The sequence below is a fragment of the Ipomoea nil genome, unplaced genomic scaffold (assembly GCF_001879475.1).
Source record: "Ipomoea nil cultivar Tokyo-kokei standard unplaced genomic scaffold, Asagao_1.1 scaffold3130, whole genome shotgun sequence".
In the NCBI taxonomy this organism is placed as follows: domain Eukaryota; kingdom Viridiplantae; phylum Streptophyta; class Magnoliopsida; order Solanales; family Convolvulaceae; genus Ipomoea; species Ipomoea nil.
This window is the reverse complement of record NW_017619558.1, coordinates 1,073,512-1,086,534: the sequence shown is the minus strand read 5'-3', so window position 1 is coordinate 1,086,534 and position 13,023 is coordinate 1,073,512. Positions and strand designations below refer to the sequence as shown.

Here is a 13,023-nt window from a genome sequence, read left to right as displayed (position 1 = left end):
GGCCCTAGCCATGGCCCATCAGAGAGGCCCCTGGCTAGAGCCGGGCCAGCCGGGCCTAGGGCACGGCCCTAGGAGAGGGTCGTTGCCTAGGCCCAGCGTTTTTACGGCTTGAGGGGGGGCGGTTCATGGTGAGCCCCGCCCCCTGGTCTCTGAGAGTGATCTGTGCAGTGGCCGGGCCCTTGTGGCTCAGCTACGTGTCGTTTCAGGCCAGGTGTCACGGGCCCTTGTCGCTCGGTACCTCGGGGCCATCTCGACACACGTTTTGGCTTTGATTTCGTTAAATTTGGATTAGAAATGAGCATGTTATGATGGATTTATTGATGAATTGCTACACAATATGCATTTTGAAGTTCACCCGTAAAAGAGAAATGTCTTGCCTTGTTGCCTGATGTTTATTTTTGTGTTGAGTAGAGAAGCATGATCACTTTGAAAATATGACTTATTAGAAAAACATGACTAGAATGTGTTGTTTGATCAATGGGATTTGGAGTATATTTTGATGATAGAATTATATAGAATTTGTTATGTTGCAAGCCTAGCATGAGATTGTATTGCTGGGAATTTTATGAATTATAAACATTGATTTGGAGCATGTTGTAGAGTATTTTTGCATCTCAAGTATATCATGTTTTGAAAAGTGCATAAGTGGCCAACGTGAGCCTAAGTATTACTTTCAAAATCCATAAGCATGTGGTATATCATTATTTGATGCATTGAGAAGTTGTCGAGTTGTGGCATGCATAAGTTTGGTGCATGAGAGATACATTTATATAGTATCTATATTAGTGAGGTTTTGGAGGACCCCGTTTGGACTATGTCCTCTCGGATGATTTTATGGACATTGCGGTCCCAGTATATGTAACACTGTGTATTCCCACGTTACGAGGTTGGAAACTGCCCGCTAGGCTTGGTATCCTGGTCAGGGGTGTGCACGCTAATAGTTCGATACCGGATTCCACAGAGTTTGAGCATAGAACCAAGAGAGTGGTTCGGTGGACGAGCAGAGCATTAGGTCGGCTAGACGCCGTGTCCGGATAGGTTCATTCACACTATGGTGAAGTTCCTACCTCATCCATTTATAAAGAAAGAGTGAGTCATTGCGACTCTAAGAAAGAAAGAAGTGAGTCATTGTGACTCTAAGAAAAGAAAGAAAGAAAGCAAGTCATTTATGACTCAATGAGACCTCCACAGAAAGTATTCTATTTTACAAACGAGTGTATGAGTATATTTATAGTATTGCACGAGATTGCATTCGAGTACATTTATAGTATTGCACGAGATTGCATTTGAGTATAGTATTGCACGAGATTGCATAAAGAGAATGATTAGCTGAATTTGTTCATGAGTGTGATTGCTTAGTTGCATTTTTGAAGTATTATATATCCAGTTGCTTGATGAGAACTTGAAATCATGAAGATAGTTTTCGTATTGATTAATGGTATGAAATTGCTTGTAAGCATGAGTTCGTTACGATGAGTTCGTTTTGTTATTTATGTGTTGGAATCTTTATGTTGTTAAGTCATTTGTATTGAAGCATGTCTTTTGATATTATAGGTTGCAAGCATATAGAAAGTCTGTGATGTATCTACAGTTGTTTATGTATTGAGATTGTTTGACTTAGTATGTGAACAAATGTTTTTCCAAAGTATATTCTTTAGTGCTTTACAGGGTTGAGTGTGGTTATACTTAGCTTCGTGCTAACGGGAGTTTTCCTATTTGTCTATGTGTTGTTTGTAAAACCCCTTTCAGGTGGGCCCAGCGTTGAGAGGTGATCGAGTTAGACTAGTCTAGTATCTCTAGTAGTCTGAACTCATAGTCTTTTATCATGATGTTATTTGTCGGATTTATAGACTTATGTTGTTTTGATGATGATTGATGATGTAGACATCGGGGTGTGTTTTTTCCCTTTATGTTTTTAAATTAAGTTTTATGGATGTTAGTTATTTGTTTTATTTCTAGTTCCATCCTTAGCCTGTGCAATCACCACGGAGTGGTGGTTGTGGCGGTGACATTCCCACTAGTTTACTTATTAAGTTGTTTATCCGCTGCTTAGTTTATGTTAGTTGTGGTTTAGAATTGTAATTAAGATTTAGAAAAAGTGGGGTGTTACATCGATAAGCCGATACTTTGAGTATTATTTGTTTGTCAATTATACTACATTAAAATTGGTGCCGTTGCCGGGGAAGTGTCGTTTAAGTATTGACATTAGTGAAAGTTTTATTGTAGGAGTCTAATCCATTTTTATTTTTATTTTTATTTTTGCTAACCTATAACAAGTGCTTTATTTGAGTTGTGATTTTTGGTTCTAAGTACTTGGTGTTATATGCGCACACGGTCTCTAGGGAAAGAAGGATATTGCCTCTGAACCTTGAGATTGAAAAGTAAGCCAAGTTCCTTAGAAAGCAAAGAAGAATGGCACAGGGACTTGGAAACCAAATCAATTTGAACCTTACTGGAGGTGGGGATGACAATGGAGTCAATCAACCACCACTTATTGGGAGATCCATGTCTGAATACATTGCTCCAGATGAGGAGGAACATGATAGTATCAATGTTCCAGGTGTGGAGGCCAACAATTTTGAGATCAAGCCGGCCATCTTGCACATGATCACCTCCGATCAATTTGGAGGTGAACCAACGGAGGATCCAAATGCTCATATCACAAAGTTCCTCCGCGTATGTGGCACTTTCAAAATCAATGGAGATCCTCAAGAAGCCATCAAGCAACGTGTTTTTCCCTTCTCACTAAGGGACAAGGCTCAGTGTTGGCTCATCTCACTTCCAGCCAACCATTTTTTTACTTAGAATCAACTACATAGAGAATTCTTGAAGAAATTTTACCTAATTTCCAAGACTCAAAAGATGAGGAGAGCAATTCAAAATTTCAAGAAATTTGCAACTGAGTCTTGGGAGAGGTTTAAGGAGATGAGAAAGAAAAGTCCACACCATGGCATTCAAAGTCGGGATTTGATGATGGTATTCTATGGAGGGTTTCTTGACCATTCAAGAGTTCTAGTTGATGCTTCTTCGGGTGGCTCAATCACATTTTTGGAACCAAATCAAGCCGAGGAACTACTGGAGAAGATTGCTATGAATGGATCAACTTGGTACTCGGAGAGATCTTCACAAAAACCTATAAGAGGCATACATGAAGTGGAGAAAATTTTAGCCTTGTCAGCTAAGGTTGATAATGTTGCTTCCATGGTCCAAAAGCTTGCTCAAATCACTCTCCAAAAGCAAAATGCGAGTTATGTTTCTACCCCCCCCCCCCCCCTTCCCCCTACTCCTTCAAGTCAAGTTCTAATGTGTGATCTTTGTGGTGGTGGATACAATTTGGGAGAATTCCTTAATGATCCTAGTTCTCAATCTCCCATGGAGCATATTAATTTGGTGGGATACAATAGGCTACAACAACAATCCTTTCAACCTCAAGGGGCCTATAATTCAAATTCCTCAAGAAACCACTCAGGTTTTCCATGGAGAAATCCAATGGGGGGCTGCAAATCCCCAACATTTTGTCAATAGAGGACCACCAGGTTTCCAAGGGCAACAATTCCAAGGTATGCAGTCTCAACCTAGACCTCCTTTACCCACTTTGGAAGCTCCCCCACAACCAGATTTGGGAGCCATGATGAATATCCTGCTAAAATCCCAATTGAAAAGTGAAAAGAGACTCAAGCAAGTGACTGAGAGATTGGATCGACTAAGTGCTCACAACAAGATGCTAGAAAATCAACTTGCCAATCAAGCCTCAACTTCTAGCACTAAAGACACTGGGAAGTTTCCAGCTTGCACCGAGAACCCAATAGAACAAGTCAATGCCATTGTCACAAGGAGTGGGAAGGTACTTTGAGAGCCATCTCTTCCAATTGATACATCAACTGCAAGTAAGATTGTTGATGTGGAGATTGAGGAGAATCTTGAAGAGGAAGAAGCGGGGCAAGATTCTTTGAAGTCAAATCAACAAGTCATGATAAGGTAGAGAAACCCGTGAGAAGGTATGAACCACCATTTTCATTCCCTCAAAAATTTAAACAGCAAGCCAAGTAGAGTTGGTGGAAAAATATTTTGATGTGGTTAAAAGTTTGAAAGTTTCTATTCCTTTACTTGACTTGCTTTCTCAAGTTCCTTCTTATGGAAAATTTTTGAGGGATATTCTTACTAAGAAGAGGAAATTTGGGGATCATGAGATGATTGATATGGCTCAAGAGTACCGGGCCTTGTCTCGTAATGAATGAAGGAACCTTAGGAAACATAGAGATCAGGGGCAATTCACAATCCCTTGTGTCATTGGTGGCCATACAATCAAGAGATCCCTTTGTGATCTAGGAGCCAGTGTTAATGTCATGCCATTATCTCTTTGCCAAAAGTTGAAATTGGGAAATCCACAACCGGTCAATCTCACGTTGACATTTGCAGATCAATCTACTACAAGCCTCAATGGAATTCTTGAAGATGTCCCAGTCCGGGTAGACAAGTATTTTGTGCCTTGTGATTTCATTGTGATAGCTGGTCAAGAGAATCCTAATACTCCCATCATTTTGGGAAGGCCTTTCTTGGCTACAACTGGAGCAATAATTGATGCGAGAAAGGGATCCATGATCTTTGATTTTGGAGAGGAGGAAGTGGAATTTGATGTTCTTGATGAGTCAAAGTCTCAAAAAGTTGAGAATTGTTCTAGGTTAAATGCAAGTCCTTGGTGCATGTTGATTCTAGTTTTATGATGACTCATGAGGAACATATTAAGTGGAAGAATTTCTTGGGTGGAGAGGTCAACCTTGTGGATCAACCGGACTGAGCACTCCATAATGGGGTTACGTCGAGCAAGCGACGTTAAACTTAGCGCTTCATGGGAGGCACCCCCATGTTATCTTTTATATTGCATTTTTATTTATTGCTTTCTATTATTTTCATCTTATTTAGCTTATATTAGTTCGTGTTGTTTTATTGCTTTCTATTTTCTCTTTTTTTCTTGTCCTCCTTGTGTTTTGGGTTTTTACATCGAGGGGACGATGCAAAATTTTAAGTGTGGGGGAGGAGCCAAAATTTGGGGTAATTTTCAAAATTTTTGCTTAGATGACTCAGGTTCTTTTTGTTAATAAATTACTTGTCACAGCATGTAGTTACAATTGTTCTCTCTTGTTGGTTGGGTTTTGTTTTGGTGGTACTTGTTGCAATTCAATTTGTGATTGATGATTTGAGCTGTAAACACATTATTGATCTATTTTCTTGCTAATAGCTTTGTTAACCACTCAATAAATTGGATTAATTCTTGATCTTGTGTGTTATGCATTGCTAGTGAAGGCTTATGTGAGATTCCGGTCATGGGTATTTTGCTAGAACTTGCCTCATTACTCCCTAAGTGAAGTCTAAGTATTGCATGTTTTGAAGTGATTTAGGCTATTTTTGTTTAGCCCATAGCCTTTAAGCCTACCCTTATATATGTTATTACCCCTTGTGTCCCCTTTGAGCCTTGTATTGGTCATTGAAGCTCGACGAGTCAAGCTTGTTCTCGACGCATCGAGCGGCCGAGAGGCCAGGCTTTGGCAATTTCCAAATTGTTGCGAGAAAATTCCTAATTCGCCCCGATTTGACTCCCGCTATAAAAGGACACATTCCTCAATCCTAAGGAGTTTATGTTGTGTTTTGGAAACAAGAAGAAGGAAAATTGAGAACTACAAGTTGTCTTGGGAAGTAAGAAGAAAGCTAGGGAGATTTGGGAGAATCACTTGGTTTAATTCCTGTGCTATTTTAGATTATTTGTAAACTCTTTATTATTGCTATGTATTGCATATTAGCCATGCGTGGCTAATTTACTTTAGAGATTCTTGGGTAAAAGTATTTATGAACCTATGTGCCCAGTTCTATGATTCTTTAATATATTATTATTTGGGTTTTATACTTGTGTTGCAATTGTGATTCATATTGTTGTTGCGAGTAGTTTAGGGCTCAAACTACTTGTTTCATAGCTTGGTTTATGTCATAACATGAGTTAGGCATATTTTGGAGCACTCATAATTGCACCTAACTTTTGCACCTTGGGAGATGGCATATTTGTTAGGTAATTAGTTCTTAGTTATTGCACATTGGGAGATGGTAGTAGTTAAGAGTTTATTATGAATGCTTGTTCTTTCATTGTTGTGTGTTTATATCACGGGAGCGAATATTCACCTAGGTTAGAGATTATAGGAGTAACTCTTTCCCCTATTTTGCATTCTCACACTTGTTTAAACCCGAATTTAATATTGACCTGAAGATTGGCACTATGCCACTATGTGATTAAATACTTGAATCCTAGGAATCTCATTCTTCCTCAACTGTTTTCACAAACCAACATACTTTGTTTTAATTAGTTTTTACCATTTGGTCATTCATGTCTTTCGTTAGGATTAGCTTCATAAGAATAAATTAGTAGCTAGTGCTTAATACGCTCCACTTCTCTATGGATCGATAATAACCCGATACTCCGGGTATTATTTGTTTGTCAATTATACTGCATTCAGCACAATCGCACGGTAACACACACACACACACACACACACACACACACACACACACACACACACACACACACACACACACACATATATATATATATATATATATATATATATATATATATATATATATATATATATTGTGTGTCTGTGTCTGTGTGGACATGTGTATTTTCCCCTCATCGTATGGTGTGTATTTTCCCCTCATCGTATGGTTTCTATTATTCATTTGGTGCTTATGAATTAGCTGACTTCATCACTAATTAAAAAATAAATTTATTTAATAATCGAATAATGAAAAGTCCAATAAGATGATTTCACATTAGGAGGGAAAGTTTGTATGCAAGTATGCAACATATATGAGGGATATGTGTATGGGGGCACACTCTTGTGAAGACCACTCCCCATGAGAAAACTATAAACCAATTGGAAAAGTGATCTATTTGAAAAGATTTAACAAATCCTAAACAATTATAGAAAAAACAAAAACAAAAAACAAAAAACAACAAAAAAAAAAAAAAAAAAACTATAGTGACAATTTTTTAAATAACTCAAATTCTAATGTGCAATTAACAACGTTATAGAATATAACTTTCAACATTATAGAGTGCAAGTAAAACTACAAACTGCATCTGATAAATTTAGAAAACTAAACCAAAAGCTAAACTATAAATACTAAACTCTTAAATAATAAAAAGTGAATTTAAAAAGTGAATAATAAAAACTGCATCGTTGACTTCATCAACGATAGGAAAAAAAAATTAAAAAAAAAAAAAATCAAATTTAAAATACTAAACCATAAATCTAATCTTTAAAGATGAACTCAATTAATTTTCGCATTCGGTGCAATTAATGATACCATATTACCATTAGATGCACTTTATACGATTCCTATGTGCACTTTATATTGTTGCTAAGTGAATTTTAAAGACAAATCATAATTACTCACGACGGAAATTCAATATTTAAATTTTTCTACATCAAATTTTAAAAATTTGTGGTAAATTACTAGTTTAACTTTATGATTAATCAGGAGTGGAGATTTCCTTTCTCCTCAAATTTTCTATGGGAACAGAGACGCAGAACGAATCGAGAACTTATACATAAAAATGGAGATATACTCCTCAGCCTGTACCATTGCCATCCCTATTTGCACGTGCCATTGAATCTTCTTTGTGCCGCAACCATCCAAGAAATTCACAAGCCTAACTTCAATTCAAAGAAGTGGTTGTGTGGTTAACTTCTACTAATGAAATCTTGAATTAATTTGTGATTCAGATGAATGCACCAGTAGTTATCCTCCTCGTGATGGCTCTCTTCACTGCCACTACTTTTTAGGATTCTTCACGTATTCTACCTCGTGTATGTAACACTCTATAATATGGACGGTCACTTTTCCCTTTTCTTATTCTACTTTAATTTCAATCCTTTTTATACGTCATATATTGCTCCTTATTATGGCTCCAATTCATGCCAAGAAATTGTGGCCTAAACATTAATGTTACTTGCATTAAATCATATTTAATTTGATGTTACTTTGTTTGATTATGTGAATCGCTATGACACATTTAGTTTAACTACATGATAGTGTAAGATTTGTCATAAAAGAAGTTGGTACGGTGTATATATCACTTTTTATTATTTGGTTCGGAAAATAGTACTTTCACATTTATGTTTACATGAAATAACGATTTCACCCACTTAATTATTGGTGTGTATATTATTGATCTTATAATTTTTTATAGGAAAAATTGTCAAATAGGCCTCCGAACTTTACTCAAAAAAACAATTAGGCCCTTAAAAATTTCAAAAGTTACAATTAAACCTATAAACATGTTATTTTGAAACATTGAAACCCAAAAACCGGTTAGTAATAACCTGTTATTACAGGTTACCTAGGGGTTCAGGCGACCCTTCCACCATTTTTTGGCAAAAATCACCGGTCGCCGGTCACGTTTGGAGGATGCAACCAAATTGGTCGCCTTCTCCGGCGAAGGAGAAGGCAGACCAATTGGTCGCCTTCTCTAATCGCCGGAGAAGGCGTCGCCTCCTCCCAACACGACCGGCAACCATCCGGTCGTCGGTCGCTGATGATTGTTGCCGAAAAATGGTGGAAGGGTCGTCAAAACCCTAAGTAATTATAGGTCACCATCCGATTTCTTGGCTTCAATGCTTCAAAATAACATGTTTATGCGTTTAATTGTAACTTTTGAAAGTTTAAGTGTCTAATTAATTTTTGAGTAAAGTTCAGGGCCTATTTGATCATTTTTCCTTTTTATAAGGTGACCATTTTGGCCCATCTTTTCAAGATGTGTGGTTTTGACATTTCGATTTCTCAATTTGTTAACGAAAACTTTAACAGGGCGTTTGGTTGGAGGGATTTTAAATTCCCTTCCCACTTAATTGCCACCTAATTCCAAAGGTCATTATATTCCGTAGTTTGGTTGGAGGGAATTGCAATTCCATGGAAATGCAATTCCCCTATTTTCATGGAATTAAAATCCCATGTCCCCCCCGGGATTTTAATTCCTGGGAAAAAAAATAGTGATGAGTCAAAATTACCCCTTCCTATTTTAACCTAAAATTAATGTCTAACAACAATAATGGACATTTTTGACTTTATACTACTTATTCCCTTTCATTTCCCATGTATACCAAACATTGAAATTGAAATTCTCAGTAATTCTATTCCTGTCAACCAAACACAGGAATTTAAATTCCCACTTTATTCTCAGTAATTCAACTCCCATGGAATTGCAATTCCATTCCCACATAATTCCCCCCTCCAACCAAACGCACTATAATTGTTTAATTTAGAATTGTAAATTAGAATTTGGTCCCTATATTAACTAACATGCTCCACACGTATGGTGATGAATTATATTTTAGTTAATGGCCTTTATTGGTGGAGGACCTAAAATGTTATTTTATGAAAAATATAATGGTCAATAATGCCCGGGTTAATAATTGAGGATTTGAAATTGCTATTTTTAAAAAATATATATATATAGACAAAAATATTGTTTGTTCATTTAATTTTTACATCAATTTGTGTTAGGGTTGTCAATGTAGGTCGGCTCTTCCCACCATGGATTAGCCTATATGCCAAATTTGTCTAATTCTAACCCAGCCCAAGCAGGTTGTAGGCTCCGCTGGCTAGTTTAAAAAGTAAAAAATATATTCTTTTTAGAAAAAAAATGATTATATTACACAACATACTATATTTAGTATATAAATAAATAGAAAGAATATTATTTTTAATTTATGCATACTATATTTTAGTAGTAATAATTTCTTTATCCGTACTAACAACTTGCATTCATTTTTTTCATATGGAAGTGTACTAATTTTTATTATATATTAGGAATACTAATACATAATATGATTTAAAAAGTATATGAAACAATAACATGCCTACAACATTTTATCTTTTTTTATTAAAACATATAAATAAAAAAATTGTTAACATAGGCACACGCGACCCGCTTCTTCAACGGTCACAATTTTTTTGCCCTAACTCGCCTCACTACGGTTCTCAACACAGCCCATTTTGAGATCCTTATCTTTTAGTGTAATAATAGCTGACAATTTAAGTGAAAACTGATTGAGAGACTCACTATTTACCTCCTCTAGCGTGATTTTACTTGGACAAAATTAAATTTGGGGGGTTTAATATTAGTTTAGTCTAAGTTGAAAAATCTAATGTCTCAATATTGAGCAATAAGGAAGAACCAGTAGATGAAGAAAGAGAGTAGCTCAGGGGCACACTTGTCCTTTCCTCCTAGTTAGTTGTAACAGCCTTTGTCGCCAAAGTTGATGGATATATTCTGCATTGTATCGTTCTCTCTGTAACTCTTCTCATCACTTTTACACAGATCATGTAACAATTAGCTTTGATGGACTCTTTGAAACTGACCTTCTCTTAAGCTTTCCTCCCTCAAATCGTCATGGTATCAGAGCCACCGCGACCCACCAGCTACGTCGCCGCAGTCGCCGGAACTGGAGAATCCAGTCAGAAAACTCATCCTTCCGCACCAGTCAATCGATCGCCAATCAATACCTCACCGCCAAACAGAAGCCTTAATCTCACTCCGCAGAGGAGTAACATATCAGAAGACATAGAAAATCCTCTTCATCTCAACAGCAATGAGAGCTCCAACGCCATCCTTGTGATTCCTCCCCTTACCGAAAGCAACAACTACGGAACATGGAGCATATCCATGCGTGTGGCGTTGGAAGTGAAGAACAAGTGGGGGATCGTTGATGGCAGCATCACTCCATCGGATAGATCGAGCAATCAGTATGCGGCATAGAGAAGATGCAATCTCATGATCTGTTCATGGATTTACAAGTCAGCTCACCCCTCCATTGCTCATAGTATCATGTACATGGATAGGGCAAAGGAGATGTGGAACGATCTGAAAAAGAGGTTCTCCCAACGAGATGCGAACCGCATTTCATCTTTGCAGAATGAGATTTACTCTTTGAAATAGGGAAATCTGACGGTTAATGAGTATTACACAAAATGTCGAATCCTTTGGGAGCAGATGAATGAGCTGAGGCCGATTGCGGTATGCAAGTGCGATCCACGTTGTTCATGTAATCTTCTAGATGAGATCAGAAGCGAGCGTGAAGTGGATCAGGTTATTAGATTCCTTCAAGCTAAGGTCTGAACGATGAATACAATTCGCTTAAATCTGGAGTACTTGTTCCCGATCCTCTACCAGATATGCATAGAGTATTCATGATGGCAGAAAATTTTGAAAAACAACTAAACATTGTCAATCTGAGTTGTCAAGAAGTTAACCCTGCAAATTCTGTTCAGACTCCTCAGATTGTCACCAATGACATTGTCGCAGCTTTCAATCAATTCAACAACAGGAAAAACATGAACTCTGGCAATGGCGGTAACAAGGCTAAGTGTACCTTCTGTGGAATGAGTGCCCACACAATAGAAAAGTGCTATAAGAAGCACGGCTATCTGCCCGGTTGGATACCGGGATACAAATCAAAAGAAAGACAGCAAACCATAGCAGCCTCCACAAGTCGTGATGCCGGTATCCCTTCTGAACAACTTCAACAACTCATCTCACTCTGACAAACTCAGATGATGCAGAATCAGACCCCCACAAATGCAGTCGTCTCTCTCATCCCTACCTTCAATAAAGAGATCTCCCAAAATGAAGGCAGGTGCACTATTGATACTCATATAAACTCAATTGCTTTAAACTCCTTTCCTTGGATTTTTGGATTCAGGTGCTACTGATCATATAGTGTGCTCTTTGGGATTATTTGATGATTATTATGCTGTTGAAGGAACAAGGGTTAATCTACCATATGGTAATTAAGCTACGGTTAAACATGTGGGAAATATAAAATTGGATGATGATCTATGGCTGAGAAATATCTTACACATCCCTACTTTCCAATTTAATATTATATCTGTTAGTAGGCTGCTGCAACGCTCATCTCACACTTTAACTTTTGCATCTGATCAGTGTCAGCTTCAGGGGAAACTTGGGAAGATGATTGGATTTGCTAAGGAACAAAAGGGCTTATACCTTCTACTCAAGCCACCAATAGACCATAGTATGTCATGTACTCACTTTGCCATGTCCTGTAGTGCTGAAACTTGGCACCGAGGATTAGGGCATTTCCCTATCAATAAAATGCATCGTTTGAATGATATCTCTATGTCCAGTACTAAGAATTTAATCTGTGATACCTATCACTTTGCCAAACACAAGAGAGCTCCATTTCCTCTCAGCACTACTATGTCAAAAGTGTGTTTTGAACTCATTCATGTAGACATTTGGGGTCCGTTCATGGTTCAATCATTAGGAGGAGAACGTTACTTCCTAACCATTGTCGATGATTACTCAAGATACACATGGCTCCATCTAATGAGGCACAAATCAGAGACTCAGAATCTAATCAGAAAGTTCCACAAATATGTCCATACTCAGTTCGGGCTTCCGATTAAGATCATACGTAGCGATAATGGTCCGGAATTTAATATGGTGAATTTCTTTGATGATAATGGTATTATCCACCAGCGAACATGCATGTACACCCCGCAGCAAAATGCAGTGGTAGAACGAAAGCATCAACATGTTCTGACAGTAGCAAAAGCCCTCTGATTTCAAGCAAGCCTCCCTTTGGAATTATGGGGGCAGTGTGCAACAATCCTCATTAACCGCTTGCCATCACCAATTACTGAGTGGTTAAGTCCATATCAATGTTTATATGCAAAGAAGCCTGATCTCAGCAACCTCAGGGTGTTTGGGTGCCTGTGTTTTGCCTCCATTCCATCCCATTCCCGGCACAAAATGGCAGCACGTAGTAGAAAAGGTATGTTTATTGGAATACCTACAAATATAAAAGGATATCTAGTGTATGATATGAATGATGGATCAGTGGTTATCTCGAGAGATGTGGTATTCTACGAATTCGAATTCCCGTTCAACAAAAAGGATCAATGTCTAGCAGAAGATACTCCCCAGCTAACTGAACCATCTCTGCCCAT

At 37.8% G+C, this 13,023-nt stretch overlaps 2 protein-coding genes across 2 annotated transcripts; both read left to right on the top strand.

Moving 5' to 3' along the window:
* The first annotated feature begins 2,862 nt into the window (after nucleotides 1-2,862).
* Nucleotides 2,863-4,724, top strand: LOC109166929. Its single transcript, XM_019315826.1, has 5 exons — nucleotides 2,863-3,247; nucleotides 3,405-3,844; nucleotides 3,893-3,978; nucleotides 4,085-4,227; nucleotides 4,330-4,724. The coding sequence occupies exons 1-5, from the start codon at nucleotides 2,863-2,865 to the stop codon at nucleotides 4,722-4,724; spliced, it is 1,449 nt and encodes a 482-aa protein (XP_019171371.1).
* Nucleotides 4,725-10,444: 5,720 nt separating this feature from the next.
* On the top strand, nucleotides 10,445-12,637 carry LOC109166928. Its single transcript, XM_019315825.1, has 5 exons — nucleotides 10,445-10,804; nucleotides 10,991-11,140; nucleotides 11,323-11,554; nucleotides 11,754-11,821; nucleotides 11,996-12,637. The coding sequence occupies exons 1-5, from the start codon at nucleotides 10,445-10,447 to the stop codon at nucleotides 12,635-12,637; spliced, it is 1,452 nt and encodes a 483-aa protein (XP_019171370.1).
* The last annotated feature ends 386 nt before the right edge of the window (nucleotides 12,638-13,023 follow it).

Coding starts and splice junctions, on each gene's coding strand:
- LOC109166929 (XM_019315826.1), top strand. CDS start 2,863: ATGAGGAGAGCAATTCAAAATTTCAAGAAATTTGCAACTGAGTCTTGG. Junction 3,979..4,084: donor AATCAACAAGTCATGATAAG/GTAGAGAAACCC, acceptor TGTGGTTAAAAG/TTTGAAAGTTTCTATTCCTT. Junction 4,228..4,329: donor AGAGTACCGGGCCTTGTCTC/GTAATGAATGAA, acceptor TTTGTGATCTAG/GAGCCAGTGTTAATGTCATG.
- LOC109166928 (XM_019315825.1), top strand. CDS start 10,445: ATGGTATCAGAGCCACCGCGACCCACCAGCTACGTCGCCGCAGTCGCC. Junction 10,805..10,990: donor GATCGAGCAATCAGTATGCG/GCATAGAGAAGA, acceptor TCTTTGAAATAG/GGAAATCTGACGGTTAATGA. Junction 11,822..11,995: donor ATGCTGTTGAAGGAACAAGG/GTTAATCTACCA, acceptor GCATCTGATCAG/TGTCAGCTTCAGGGGAAACT.